Raw genomic sequence first — 15,120 nt, forward strand, 5'->3', positions numbered from 1 at the left:
TACAGCTTTTGCCGTTATGCTCTTGTAGTATGTTTTCGGGTTTTCTCTCTATTCCAATATGTCTATTTGCTGCTGTTACTGGTGCTTATCTGATTGTTTGCAAAGAAGCAACACGTCCGAGCATTAATGGATAAGAGCCAACAAATGTTTTTTTTATTATACATATTAGTGTTTAAAAAATGTACGAAAGACACATACGTCCCACTACTAAATGATTTGGTTAGAGTTTTGTGCTTCGTTTTGCTGTTGTTTTTTTGCCTCTTTTCTCGCTCTCTCTCTCTCTCTCTCTCTCTCTCTTACTTCCTTTTACCTTTTCTTGCTTGCTATGTGTTTTGGTTGCATTTTATAAGATTATTGTAATTACCAATACAATTATGGTTCTGTTTGCTGTCTGATTTTGGTTTTTTGTTTGTTGCTGCTGCTTTTGCATTTCGGCTGTTGAACGGTTTTGCGGGTTTACTGCGGAAATCGGGGGGAGAGAAAAAATCTACTACAATTACATATCGATTATTTTGTGCACGCGTGTGTATGTATGTGTTTTTGTTTTGTTTATGCCTACCACCCCCTGCCTTGCCTTCTTCGCCTGCCCGCATTCTAAACATTCACTTGTCAAACCGTCCAAACGCACGTTTTCTATCCCCTAAGGTTCGACTACTATATCCATTAAACTTGCACTGTGTTTCGCTGCTCTCTTCTTCTTCACGCCGACGTTAACCGACTGCCGTTTTGTGTTTTTTGTAGAGTTTTTGTTTTGTTTGGTTTAGGTTAATAATTTTATATTCATTCTACTACTTTTGTTTGTTTGTTTGTTTCTTGTTTTGTTTGCTGCTGGTTTTACTCTCGGGATATGGATTGTATTATCGTTTTCTTTTTTAGTATAGTGTTTACTAGTGTTTTGTGTGAAAAAATTAAGGAGTGGTTAGTTTGCTCATTTGTTCAAAGCAACAAGTGGGTTCCAATGAGGAGAAGTGTGACATCTCTGACCAACTCACAAGGAATATAATTAAAAAAAACAGCATGAGAGCTGGTTTAGATGAAAGGTAACTGAATTGTAGAGAAATTTTATCATTTGAAAACGAATAAAAATTATCAAAGGATATTAAATATATATTCTTCCCATACGAGAGAACAGAGCTAAAAGGACTGCATTGAATGAATAGACATCATCGAGCAAGAAACAAATGACAAATTGGCATTCGTTAAAAACAAAAATACAAACAGCATGATAAAGTTCGTGGTGCGGAAAGCAAACACGCGCGACTGTACTCTGATTTGCTTTGTTTATGGTTTGTTTATGCATTTCCACCAACACATCCTCCTTGTGTATGCTGTTGTGTATTGGGTTTCGTATTTCGTTTACTTGCTTGTTTTTGTTAATTTGCGTCTGCGTGTGTGTATGTGTGTAAAAATTTGTCGAGTTTGTCATTTATTATCAATAGTTTATCAAATTTGAAAATCCTAGTTTGTTGTGTATTGTTTGTTTGTTTGTTTTTTTTTTTGTTCACATTTTCTTTTTCGTCCTTCTTGCTTCTTTTGTTGCTGACGGTTTTTGTTTCGCTTTTCTTTTTTTGTTGTATTTTTTTTTTTTTTGGTTTTGTTTTCTCGATTAATAGTTCATACCTCCCTTACCGTTCGACATATGTGTATATATATATTTTTATGTATATTATATAAATATAGAAAAAACACACACACAGTACTTTTATTTTGTTTTCTGCTTCCCTTCTTCTTTTTTTTTTCTTTGTCTCTTCCTCGCTTCTAACCGCTTGTTTTATCAAGTTCATACCTTCTGCTCTTTTTGCTGTCCACCGTGCTAGAGCCGTGCGTGTCGCCCGCCTTGTGGGTTGATTTTTAATGGCTTCTCAATCTTTTTTGTTTGTTTCAGACTTCAGTATGAGCACACAAACCGAATTTCTCACGCCTGGCCTGGAGGCACCGAAGTACCGGGCCAGGTCCCCAGGAAAGCAAAGATGGTTCACAGTTTGTCTAGTGTCCCAGGTGAACAGGGGGGAGTAGACCAAAAAGCGAAACGGGGAGACGGGGGAGAGAGCAGCATTTACAGACACCGACACTACTCACCCGCACCAGCCTGTGTGGTGGATAAGGGTTTGGTTAAATGGTTTTTGGTGGGATTTCGTTTAAATCTTCCATCTTTGTCGCTTTCAGCTCAGCGCTCCCCGCAAATGGGAGGGATGCAATTTTTCCACTGCCTGAAAGAGAATGATCTACCACCCGCTTTCACTCTACATGACTCTCACTCCCTCCTCTTGCTTTCGTCTAACCCTTCACTTCCAAACATCGATAGAACACCGCACAGTTAATAAGGCTCGGACAATGTGAAGAAAACGACAAAACGAACCATCGCTCTTCTCCTATTCAAACACTCACACACACACACACAGCTCTCAGTTCGTCTGTCTGCTTCTCTGTACCGGTTCTTTGGTCCAGTAGACCAGTAGAGCTCATCGTATCATCTTGAGTTATCGATGAGCGGCCCCACATTCGGTGGACAAAACGGTTAGAATTGGGGAAAAGTGTTTTTTTTTTATAGCTTTTGTAAAATATGTTTGTTTGTTTGGTTTTGTGTTGTTTCATAATTTTATTTTGCTTTTTGTCACGATTTCGTTTGTTTTGTGTTATTGATTAATTTGTTAATAACTACTACAGACACATACATATACTTTGTTTGTTTGTTTGTTTTTTTTGTAAGTTTTCTTTTTGTTTCATTATTTTTTGGATAATTATCTTTTCTCTTCTTTAATGTTCCATTTTCGGTTGGATTTTCGATCGATTGATTCGTCACGTGGTTTTGTGGTTTGTTTGTTTGTTTGTTTTTTTTTTGTTTTGCTTTATTATCTTCTCAATTCTCAATCAATAACAAACAATTGTGAGTTTTCCTCTTCGCGGTTTCCGAAGCAGATGCAATCTGAATAATGGTGTGTGTGTTTTGTGTTGCCGTGTGTACTTTTCAGTGTAGTTCTCTTTATTTCCATCGTGTTTGGGGTAAATTGTGTGTGTGTGTGTGTGTAGATTTGTTTTAGACCTGCCAATGCATTAAACAATCGACTGCTAATTTCATCCATTTACTGACATTTACTGGCCGTTTATTACACTTACGCGAGCTGTTGCGGCTCCCGAGCCTGGGTCGATGGACAAAATGCAAAATATTGAGCTTGGTTTACGGAATTGGCTTTTCGGTTTCACTATTTATCCGCGGGTGCAGGTGTGGCTGAACAGTAAATGAGGCTTGCGAGAAGGTGCACACGCACTTTGGGCTAATTGATATTTTCTTCTTCTACCACAGCGTTTTTATTTTTTTTATTTGTGTAGTTTGTTTTTGATATTCGTTTGCATTGCGTTCTTTCGGTGCTGGAGTGTGATGATTGAAGTGGTATAAACCGCAAAACAGAAAACGCAACGTCCCGAAACGCAGGAAAACCGAACCGAATAAATACAGAGCAGAAAGAAAGAAAGAAATAACAACCAAGTTTCGAAACACCACCGAAGAAACACACAACCCAGAAACAACAAACCGAAGAACGCAAAGCGAAAACAAAAGGTGAAAAGAAAAACAAATCAAACCAGGAGAAGAACAACAGAACAGAAACATATTTCGGTGCACGGACGAGGGTAGAGAAATATATAAATAAAAAATAATAAAATAAACGAAAAAAAGAAAACAAAAGTAAAGTATGTTTGTTATTTTGCACATTTTTTTCCATGTGGTATTTTATTTTTTCTTCAAAAAAACAACTTCTACAGACTAAATTGGATGTCTTAAAAACAAAAGACAGTGAGATCACAAATAATAAAAAAAAAAACACAGAAAAGAACTTGCAGAAGAAAACGGGAAAATAGGGGGGGTTTTCACTACACATAAGTTAAAAACAAATTATAATAATAATAATAGAGTAGCGGTAAAGGTAGAGTTAGGTGTAGTAGTAGGTAGTACACAAGGTAATAATAATAATAAAAAAAAGGAGAAAGATATTTTGTATCCTTAATTCGTAAATTCAAATATCACAAATGAAACGGTTTTTTATCCTTTCCTTCTTTTCTCCTTTTTCACATTTTATGCTCCCTTTTTCTTCACGCACACGACACTGCAATGGGGGTGAGCGGGGTGCTTGGGAGATGGGGGGGGGGGGGGAGGGAAATACGTCCCGTTTTCCCGTTTTTTCTCCTGCAATTCTTTTCCACTCGGCTCGCCCGGTGCGCACCGGTACTGCGCGCGCGCTCACAAATTATCCTCGCGCTTCCTTATTCGCGCTTACTCCATTTTCCTTTTCCCTCTGTGTTGTATTCACATGTTATCTCCGCTCTTATCTTAACTTGCTTGTGTGTCTGTGTGTTTGTTTGTCTCTTTAAATGATAAACTTTTGTTTTCGTTTGCTGCGGCGCTGCTATTAGTTGTTTTTTCCTTTACTGTTTTTGTATTAACGCACGGCGCTCGAATAATTTATACAAGGAGACAAAACCGGGAACACCACTGTGTGTGTGTGTGTTGTTTTGCTTTTGTTTTAGACAAAAGAGAAGGAAGGAAAAACATTTTCAAAAAATATCTTCCTTTCAATGCTTAAGCTTAAGATCAATGATTTGTTTTCTTGTTTCAAAAACAAACGAACAGGAGGAAAAGAGCTACCTCGTCAGTTAAGGAATCGGTACACGTTGCGTGTATAGTTTGTGTGTGTGTGTTTGTGTGTTTTTGACTGTTTTCAATGTGTGCTCGTGTTGAGTTGTGTTACTATGTGTGTATGGGCGTAATGTGTAATGTGTTTCTGTGTCTTCATCCTACACTGCTTGCTCTCCTTTCCATCCCTTTACTCACAAATGCTTTATTATCGGCTTTTCCTGACTTCCACTGGCTTATCCACCTATTTGCATTTCCATCATCATCTCCTGCCCTCTCCTTCGCTCTCCCACTCTCTCTCTCTGCTTGTATGTGTTTGTGTGTTGCTTATCATGTTAGTTTTTGTGTACCATGCACTTAATTTTTTTTTCTTGTTTTAAATCTGTTTATCATTAATTTTGTTCCATTTTTCTGCTTCGCTTTTCGTTAATTTTAATGCTTTTTTTTCTTTTCTTTTCTTTGCTTTTCTCTTTTTCCCAACCCTTTTTTTTACACTTCCAATTTTTAACATGCAGTTCTCTCATTTTCCCCTTTGCCCCGTCGTTCCTTCAGCGAAAGTTTTGATTTTGTGTCGTTTATGTTTTTTCCTTTCCTTACCACCAAAACCATTTTGTTCTGCTGTCCCTCCCGTCTTGCTCGATCTCGATCTCGGGGAAACAAACCTCGGGGAGCGGCGGTGGTGGTGGTGGTGTGGGGAGGCAGGTAGGAACTATACAAGGTCCGAATTGTATTCCGAATCGTTCGAAAACTAGGCAATTGCGTTTGTTTTGTTTTTATGCATTTCATTCCTGGATGAAACGACAGTGTTTTTTTTTTTTTTGTACCAACAGAGACACACTTTCATGCTTGAAAATGCATTTTTTTTCTTCAAAAAACAAAACAAACACAACACAAAATACTAATACATGGAGCATGAGATGCCGACTGCGGTAAGGTTAAAAATTGGTGCAAAATTTGAGGATGTTTAAAATATGAATAATATTTTGCCAAAACAAGCAGATATAACACCAAAGCAGGTGTTGGGAGGGGGTTCGAAAGACAGATAAGAGTCGAAAAAGATTTAAAAAAAAAAAAAACATGAGCTTCACAAACACACTTACTCATCATCCAATCTTCCATATCTCATTTTGGCCCTTAAAATTAGTTTGTATCGCGCGCGCAACGCGTGTTGCACCACCGTGCGTATTCGCCTTCCTCTCTCTCTCTCTTTTTTTGTTCTCTTTTCTCGTGCTTCCTCTTCCCTTCTCGTTACGCTACGATTATTTTGCTTCCTCTCTCTCTCTCTCTCTCCTTCTTCTTCTATTTTCACTTTCATTTGTAATTTTTGTGTATTCGATAGTAGTACGTTAATGCTACACTTTTCTTGTTCTCCCCGCGTTTCCTTAATTTGTATCATGAATGAATGAAAATGCGCAATCACACTTCTCTTTCCTTCTCTCCCGCTTACATCCTCCACCCTCTCTCCTCTCCTTCCACTTTTGTATTCCATCAATCACAAGAGATAAACGCAAAACTGTAAGTTTGCTATCATATTATAAACGAACCTCTCTCTCTCTCTCTCTCCCCACCAATTCATCAATGCTTCTCCTCCACTCTGTCGCCGGCCGCGCTCTTACGAGCATTAATTCGTTCGCTTAATTTGTTTGTGTTTGTAAAAAAATTTGAAAATCCTAAAACCATGCACCCAACACACTTCTGCACCCCTGGTTCCTCTCGCTTTTTTTTCCCCACTTGCTCACCCTTCTTTCTACCCATATGTGTTGCTCGTGTGAGTGTGTGTGTGTGTAATTGTATTTGTATGTGCGAACTGAATGTCCACACGCTAATGCGAAAAATGTCAAAAAAAAAAAACGGGGCGAGAATATTTATGTTGAAAAAATTTAGACACAAAAACAAAGAACAAACTTATGCATTTGATTTTGTTTTTTTTTTTTGTACATGCCTACAATATATATTTAAAAAAAATTAACAAACCTCTCACGCGCTGCCCTAAAACTCCTAGTGTGTGTGTTTTTGTTCTTTTTTTTTTGGCGCCTGCCACACCACAGTTCTGTTTCTCCTATCGCAAAATCGAAAGGCGAAATCATGGAGTGCTACCCCACCCCCCCTATTGCTACACATTGTGTATTCGGGGGGGAGCCACTTTTTCGCGCGCACACACACACACGTACTACGTAAAGAGGAAAATTGGAAAATCACTAGGAAATCATCACAATCGGATCGGTTCACAAGAATCGGAGAAGAGCTGCGGGTTTTTCGCGCACAGTTAAAAGGAAGGCGGTTTTTTGTTTGTTTGTTTTTGCACCCAACCAGAAACAATAGCATTGAAACACACATACACACGCACGCCTTTGGACTTCGTTTCAAAATCCACCATAAAAAAGGGAAGCTATAAGATTAGCATCGCGCACACACACAAATAAATATTTGGAAGGGAACGCAAATGAGTTCACAACAACAACGAAAAATACAGCAAAAAAAAAAAATAGATTAAAAAGTAGAGAACATTACTAGATAATGAATTACAAGTAATTCAATTTAATATTTGAGGTTGCGCTTAAATACTTCATCGAAATTGTTACGATTCGTCCGGGGGAAAAAGAACCAACTGGCGAACACAGTTCAAATTGTGTTACAGTACAATACAGTACAAGCAAACAAAGTAGTAGAAAGAGACGACGGGAAAGAAGAACGCATTTTAACCATCATTTCGATATGGTTAAGCGCAATTTCTATTCCACAAATAAAAAAAAACAAATGCAAAACTTACTGATAAAAACAGCAAAAAACGAAATAAAAGAAGTGGCAGCAAACGTAACCACACAAAGAAGAAGCAATGGACATCGCTTAAAAATCTTATTGAAAAGAAGGAAAAAATTACAACAAAAAACTAAACCGTGCCATAGGGAAGTGCCAAGGGAAAATTTTAAACCAAAACCAGCGAAAAAGGTAAGGCAGAAAGCCAAACCATTTTCTCCTCCCTGCAAACGGTGCTAGTCGATCGTCGATCGTCCGGTAGATTATTGTGGTGGGTGTATTTGTCCCACTCCCTTCCAAAGTGTGGGCTGTGTGCCGGACCAACAGCGCTGTGTACGCGCGCGTGTGTTCAATGCTCTTCCTGCTTCGAATTTAGAGTTTTTCGCTCACCCGGTTGCTACTATTATCAATGTTAATTAAGCTTTAGTATTGCAAATCATTTACGTTTCTGCTATTGTGGTGGTGTTTTTTTTTTTGCTAGTGTGAGTGTTGAGTGTGAGTTCTGTGCTGTGTTTGCTCTTTTAATCCCCGCTTCTCTGCGCTGCCGTTTTGAACTTAAATCCCTTTTTTTCCTTTTACCTTTACACCGTTGCTTTGTTCATATACTTATAGCATTTCAGCTTTTCTTGCGTTTGCTTACGTGTTTATGCTTTTGCTTAGCTTTTGCTCTTACACACACTAAACATCACTTGGGGGTTTTTTTGTTGCTTCTTCTCTTTTCTTCCATTACTGGTTTTTAAACCGAGCCTTTTCCACCCTTCCCCACCCTTTTTCCACATTCACACAAACACACACACACACACGTTTGATGTTGTTGTTGGTTTGCCTTCATTTTAAATATTTATAAAATACTTAAAAAGTAGTTGATGCGTTCGTTCGAAAATCGATTTTCGTTTCGTTTTTTTTTGTTTTTGTTTGCGGCGATGCATATCAATCGTTTGCATCTTGCAATAGTAATACGCGCACACGTGTCTTTGTGTGTGTATGTGTGGGAAAGGGTTGGGAGATAGGGGCTTTCCTATATAAACGTATTCTAGAGTGTAATTTGTTTGTATTGTTTTTTCAATCGTGTTTTTCTTCCCTTTTTCTTATTACTCGCTGCTTTTACTCTTTCCCACGACGTGACCTCCTCACTAGTATCTCTCTGGTACGAAAGATTGGACTCGGCACGCGAGGTAGCGAGCGCAGGTTGGAAGAAAGAAAAATACGCTTGAAAATTCGATTCTGCGATTTGCTCTGCATCCTCTACCGGCTTTGTTTTGCTCTGCCTAATTGTAATTGTAAAAAAAAAAAACAAGTTCCGCACACTCACTCACCGGGCCACATGTCCGGGTGTCTGGCTGGGAGATGGGGGGAGGTCCACCGAGGTCCACCGCGCCACCACATCAAACACATCTGCCTAGCTCCTGCTCGCAGCTCCCGTGCTGCGTATGACGACAATGAGCCGGGGGTTTGTCCAAACGGAGAAAACAAACGGAGGGACGATCACAGGATGATTTGAAGAACGCAGATCACCGCCCCCAACCTCCTCCCCCATGTTTGCTCAGCTGGTGCTGCTGCCGCCGGGGGAGTATCCTTCGAGCCGACGAGGGTTGCCCACGCCGACCTTTTGCGACGACGTGGGGAGGGGAGGCGATGATGGTGACGACTACGATGATGATTAACGATGCAGAGAGAGAGAGAGAGATAGCGGCTGCCCGTGCTCTTCTTCTCTCCACCAATTGATTTGAAGACGTTGCAGACGTTCCACTACCACCACCACCACCCACGACCACGGGGAGCCACACGCGATGGGCCCGCCAAAAACAGTCCACATTGCAACACCACACGTTGCTTCGCGCTCTCCCAAGAGAACTTCCTTTCCCCAGCTTCCGGTTCGATGGCATTTTGGCTTTCTTCTGCTTCGTATTCTTCTTCTTCTTCCTCTTCTTCTTCATTCACAAACAAAACAATTCGATTCGAGCGCATATCATAATCACATAATCACAGTTCGAAGGGGGGGGTGTTGTGTGTGTGTGTGTGCGCGCTGCTTGCGATGCTGTCGGGTGGAGGAGATGATTTCAAATCAAGCAAATCGTTCCACACAAACACACACACACACACACTTACGACGCTTATGCTGCTGTGCGCAGAGAAAAATCACAGATTGCACTACGCATACTTATTCTTTGCTTTTTTCCGCTTTCCTTTGCTTGCTTCTTCTTCGTTGCACAATTTTGCACACATTTACATTACACACAAATGCACATTATTTCACTTGTTTTTTCTTCTTCGATAATTGCTGGCTGCGCGCGCGCGCTCTTGGTGGTGGTGCGGGGTGGGTACCGGTGGGTGGGTCGTGTAGTTTACTTCCTCCTCTTGGAATACAAAATGGTCAGCCGCTGCTACTGCCTACCGGTCCGCCAAACGGGGGGTGGGGTGTGCTCGTGTGATGTTGATGCTGTGTTGGGCACACACACACACACGGTGGGGTGGGTAGTGATGAGAAACACACATTGTTGTTGTAGGTTTGTTCAGTTGTATTGGCCCTGTCCCAATTTGCGCTTGCAACACACAAAAACGGGATTCGAAGGCAATAAGTGGGGTGGGAGAAGTAAAGGGGAAAAGAGGGGGAGGCGGAGGGGGAGGGCAATGATAAGTTTGCCCCTCGGGGGCCCCTTTAGTCGGCGTACGCATGGTAGAGCTTGTTCTTGGTCAGCCGGAACTCCGGGCTGATCATGATTGTACTGCCACGTGCCAAATTTCTAAAGAAAAGGGAGGAAAAAGAAGAAGAAGAACGGTGTAAGAACATGTAAGAGGGGGAGGAGGCTGCGCTGCACCGAAACAATGTCAAACGCAACGCAACACGAACGCAAAACAAGAAGAAATGAAGGGGCGAACACCCGTGGCGTAAGGAGAAAACTTACTTCAAAAATTGTGGCAAAATCGAGGTCCATCCCCTTCGGTCCTGTTTGAGCGTAAGGTACAGCTCGAACGTCGACACGGTGTTCGGATCGGTCTTCATCGTCGCAATCCGCCTGCAATACAGATTTACAAGAGAGGATGAGAGAAGAATAGAAATATTATTAGTAAATAGTTTTGATTTTTTTGCTTTTCAGGAAAGAGTCGATAAAAAACACCCTCAAAAAACACTCACCGTGTGTTGTCTGGCTCGTCCTCGAACTCGATGTAGATCGTGCAGCCGCGGATGCCGCACGGTTCCTTCTCCGACTGCTCGAACATCTCGGCCGATATCCGGGGCAGCAGGTCGGCCGGCAGCAGCACCTCGGTGCAGGCCAGGTGCTGCCGCTTGGCGATGCGCAGCTCGCTCTCGAGCCGCTGGGTCAGCTTCTGGAGGGCATCCTCGTGCGGCGAGGCGGTCAGCGCTATCGTCGCCGGCTCCAGCGGGTACTGGTTCTCGCTGTAGTACTGCTGCTGCTGCTGCTGCTGCAGTTGCTGCTGACGCTGCTGCTGCTGCTGCAGCAACTGTTGCTGCTGCTGCTGCTGTTCCAGCTCTCGCTGCTGCTGCTTCGCCTCCCGCTCCCGCTGCAGCAGCTGCTGGTGGTGATGGTGATGGTGATGGTGGTGATGGCTACTGCTGTTGTTGTGATGGTGACTGCGCAGCGGCTGACTGGATGGTAGCTGCTGCTGCTGCTGGCTGGCGGCCTGCTGCTGCTGCTGCTCCCGCTGCTGCGGCTGGCTCTGATGGCGTTGGCTTTGATTAGAATTTTTGTTACTATTGTTGGCCGGGATTGGCATCAACGGTGTCCGGAAATCTGGATAAAGTGGGAAGAGCAAAGAAACGGGTTTCATCAGAAAAATGGTGATGTGAAAGCAAATAAATGGTTTTGCAGCATTTAAACAAAAAGCTAATTCCCAACCTCCAACACCCACCCCTCTTTTCACCCCATTTTATCTACAATTATTTCACACTCTTTTTATGTGTGCGCGTTTGTGCCACGAACGCCACGTCAGAATCGATTTTCCCGAGGTTTTTCCTGTAACGTTTGCTCTCGCTCTTTCTCGCTCTCTCTCTCACTCTTGCAGTCACTCTCTTTTGGAGCATCGATTTTTATGTTAGCTCCCCAAAATGAGGAACGCACACACACACACAACACGCTCAGCTGGAGATTTTTTCGCCTCCAATCCCAAGGTGGAACGAAGGTTCCGGGATTTTTCCCTCCTACAGTTCGACCGTCTATATATGTGTGTGAGGCAGTGTGAGAAGAGACAGAAAAGGGGTAAAGGAAAATGCTCCACCAGCAAAAAAAGAAAACAGGAAAAACTTCCACTGAAAGAGCGAGAGAAAGAGAAGGAGAGAGCGTAAAGAGAGCATGAAAAGCTCTTTTCCACTACGCTCTTCTGTTGGAGGCGCTGGAGAACTTTGGGGCAAAGTGAAAACGAAACCATTTTCTATCGATCGAACGGTTCTCAGGTTGGTGGTGGTGGTGCTAAGGGAAAAGCAGTGCATGTGGAGCCACACAAACAGCTGTTCGAGCGTGTTCCGTCTCGCTCTCTCTCTCACACTCGCAGTTGGGGAGGCTTTAGGAGCCATTCTTTTGCAGTCCCACTCACACACGCACAAAGCAGGCGCTGAATATGCACAGGGAGAAGAAAATCGATCTTTTTAAATGGGATGTGGCGGAAGAGGAGATACAAAATAAAAACTAAAATAGGAATTATAAAAAAAAACAACTTCCGAGCAAAACTAACACACCAAAAATCGATCTTTCCAATTTCTATTTTTTTTTTGTGTAATTGTACAAAGAATACCTACTGATGTACATTCGTATGCCGGGAGAGGATGCCGTGTAGTAGTAGCTTGAACCGCAAACAACGACACACACACACTTTGGTGCACACTCGGAAAAAACACAACAAATTGTAAAGCCCAAAATCGATTCACTAAGCGCTTCTTCAACCTGGCAAAACCGAACGAAAGCGCAACCAGCTTGTCGGACAAGCAGGAAAAAAAACAAGGCTTCACCGCCGCATTTCAGCAGCTTCTTCTTCTCTTCACAACACTAACGCAGCAGAAACCACGAAAAGCAGCAATACACAGCGGCGCTTTTAGTGCGGTGCCGTGTGTGAGTGTGAAAAAACAAAGGGTGTGTGTGTGTGTTTTTTGAAGGAAAATAAAAACACGAAAAATAAAACTATTTTTCACTCGCAAGCACCACCGTCACAGTCGACATTTCACACCACATGCACACACGAAAACACACGCACGCACGAGCACGCACACACACGCACAGCAGGGGCCAGGGCCTGAAATGTCCGAAAAAGGGAGGTGGGATGAGTGAGTGAGAGAGAAGAGCGCGCGCCCGGCTGCTGCTGCTGCTGCTGCTGTTTGTGTGTTGCCCGTCCGACGGTTCGAAAGCGAGTGACGGGGCCGTCCACTGGCAGAGGGACCGACCGACGAGGAGCGAGTGTGCGAGCGCGGCGCGAAGGGGGAGAAGGGTGTGAAAGAGAGAGTGCGAGCGAGCGAGCGAGCACCGCGCTGCGCTAGAGAGAGAGCAAAAAGAGCACAAAGTAACGGAGCAACAACAAGCTCTCCCGACGATCAGCTGTTCCACGCGCCGCAACGAACGAGAGAGAGAAAGAGAGCGAGAGCGATTGACAGGCTCGCCTGCTCGCTCGTGCGCATTTCCTGCTTTTCGGGGCCACACAGCTGTGGGTGGGAGAACCACTCACTCTCTCTCTCTCGCTCACGCTCTCACGCTTTTGACAGCTTCACGAGAAACCAGCTGGTTTTTAGCCGGCTCCCCATCGCGCAAAACCAGCGTGCGGGGAGCAAAGAGGTGCTGTGATGTGTGCATCTCTTTCGCTCCTTCGTTTGCGCTCGCTCTTTCGCTCACGTACTCACAGGCCGGCACGAAAACGGGGAACCTTTTGTGCACTTAGCAACAGCGCTGAGCTGCAAAGCCCGCACGAGACGAACGGACACAATCACACGTATACACGCACGCGTTAAAAATCGCGTTTTTTCCTGTCTTTTCTCGCGTTTTCGCTGATCGCAAGAAATGGGGGAATAGGGAATGTCGCACGCGATTTCGTGCGTGTGCAAGCACGAAAGGGGGGGGGGGGGGGGGGGGGGAAGAATTCACGCTTTTGCACGTGTCCGTCGTGTCGGGCGATTGGGGGTTGGATGGATGGGTGAATTGAAAACCCCATCAAAGGAGGAAAAAAAGAGACAAAAAAAAACGAGAAACTGTCAAAAGAAAAGTGGAACTTTTGACATTTTTGGGGAGAAAAAAGACCAACTTTAAGAGCAAAAATAACATTTCCCCACCGGTTGGAAGACCCCTCCTTTTACCCAATTTTTTTTTATCTGTGTTTGACACTTACCGTTCACTTTGGTCGATCCCAGGTAGCCCAGCTGGCCCGGATACGGCGGCACGGAGATGAGTTCCATTTTCAGAAACTCTTCAACCAGTTCGTCGATTGCAGCCAAATTCGCACTCATAAATAAAAACAGCGAAAATTCCCCCGATTTACCCTTGCCTGGTGGGTGGGTGGGGTGGGGTTCGGTTGTTTCACACACACAAAACTCACGGTTGAAATGGAACAACACACACGCGTACGAACACAAAAAAAAACACGTTAATCGTGTTTTGTTGCTCCTTTTTATCGCCTTAGTAATGCTATTTGAACTTTTCAGCTTTTGCTCTCTTCTGCTTGTAGTTAGCAGCGTGTGTGTGTGTGTCTTGTACTTTCTGGGACCTTAACTTTTCTTCCTTGATTAAAATGTATTATTTGTAATTTCACAGCACTTGATTATCACTTGGATCGATCGTGTCGTCGTCGTCGTCGTCGGTTTTTTGCCTCGAACACGCACGCACAATACACACTTACGCCTTCACACGGGGTTGGGTTGAAACGGGGTGTCACAACGATTTTTCCAGCCCACTTCGCTTGCGCTTTCGCCGCTGTACCGTGTTGTGTCCCTGTACCTGACAAACGTCAAACATGAAGCAGAGAACCTGTCAACCGCTGAACTAGCAAAAGCCCCGTATTATTACTTTGCAAATTGGATGCGAAGAAAACGGGAAAAATCAATGTTTCCTCATTTCCTTTTTCAAACTTGGGGTTGTGTGTGTGGGTGTGTTGCAGGTTGACTTATGGCAGGGCCGGAATTTTCAGACACTCACTTTGTCGCACAAAAACACTTTTTTGTCGTTTCTCTTTCCCATGCAGCAGTGTCACTTGAGCTTTTGTTAAAAAATCGGATTTTAACACGTCTCTCTTTGCTACTTTGCGTGCTGCTTTAAACGCTTTCCTTACTAATAAAACTCTCTGTATCTCGCACACTGTCTATCTCTCTCTCTCTCTCTCTGTGTCTCTTGTTGTTTCGCCGTTTGATGCGAGTTTGCTGCTGATTTTCATGTAACGAGAGGATGTTGCTTGTTCAATTGAAAGAAACTAAGTAATTCCCGGCCGGCAACCGAGCCCCCTATTTATAAGCTAGCCCGGGTGCGCACGCACACTGTCGCAGCGCGCCCGTGTACCGGACCGGCCCGAAGCGGCGAACAAAGAACGAAGCAGCGAGCCCGCACGCACACACCGGCACGCTGCCGGTTTTGCTGCCGGATGGATATAGAGCGCAGTGTGAAGAGAAGAAGAGGGAGAGAGAGAGAGAGCAAAAAAACGCTCTTTTTCTATGTGTGCGCTGCTGGTCGGTGTGTAGTGCCACACGCACACTTAGACACTCCGCTTCAGTATATACCTTGATTCGGTCGCTCTCTCTCTCTCAC

The 15,120-nt window shown here is 43.6% G+C and overlaps 1 protein-coding gene across 2 annotated transcripts; it reads right to left on the bottom strand.

The window, feature by feature from the left end:
* Positions 1-3,691: 3,691 nt before the first annotated feature.
* Positions 3,692-14,807, bottom strand: LOC120959136 (protein scylla-like). Of its 2 annotated transcripts, none has more exons than XM_040382314.2 (4): positions 13,715-14,807; positions 10,524-11,142; positions 10,294-10,404; positions 3,692-10,131 (listed from the first exon to the last, which is right to left on the bottom strand). In XM_040382314.2, the coding sequence occupies exons 1-4, from the start codon at positions 13,830-13,832 to the stop codon at positions 10,047-10,049; spliced, it is 933 nt and encodes a 310-aa protein (XP_040238248.2). In that variant the 5' UTR covers positions 13,833-14,807; the 3' UTR covers positions 3,692-10,046. The 2 variants fall into 2 exon arrangements, with proteins under 2 accessions (XP_040238248.2, XP_040238249.2); XM_040382315.2 differs by lacking the exon at positions 13,715-14,807 and adding an exon at positions 12,144-13,060.
* Positions 14,808-15,120: the final 313 nt, after the last annotated feature.

The sequence above is a fragment of the Anopheles coluzzii genome, chromosome 3, assembly GCF_943734685.1.
Source record: "Anopheles coluzzii chromosome 3, AcolN3, whole genome shotgun sequence".
Taxonomy (NCBI): domain Eukaryota; kingdom Metazoa; phylum Arthropoda; class Insecta; order Diptera; family Culicidae; genus Anopheles; species Anopheles coluzzii.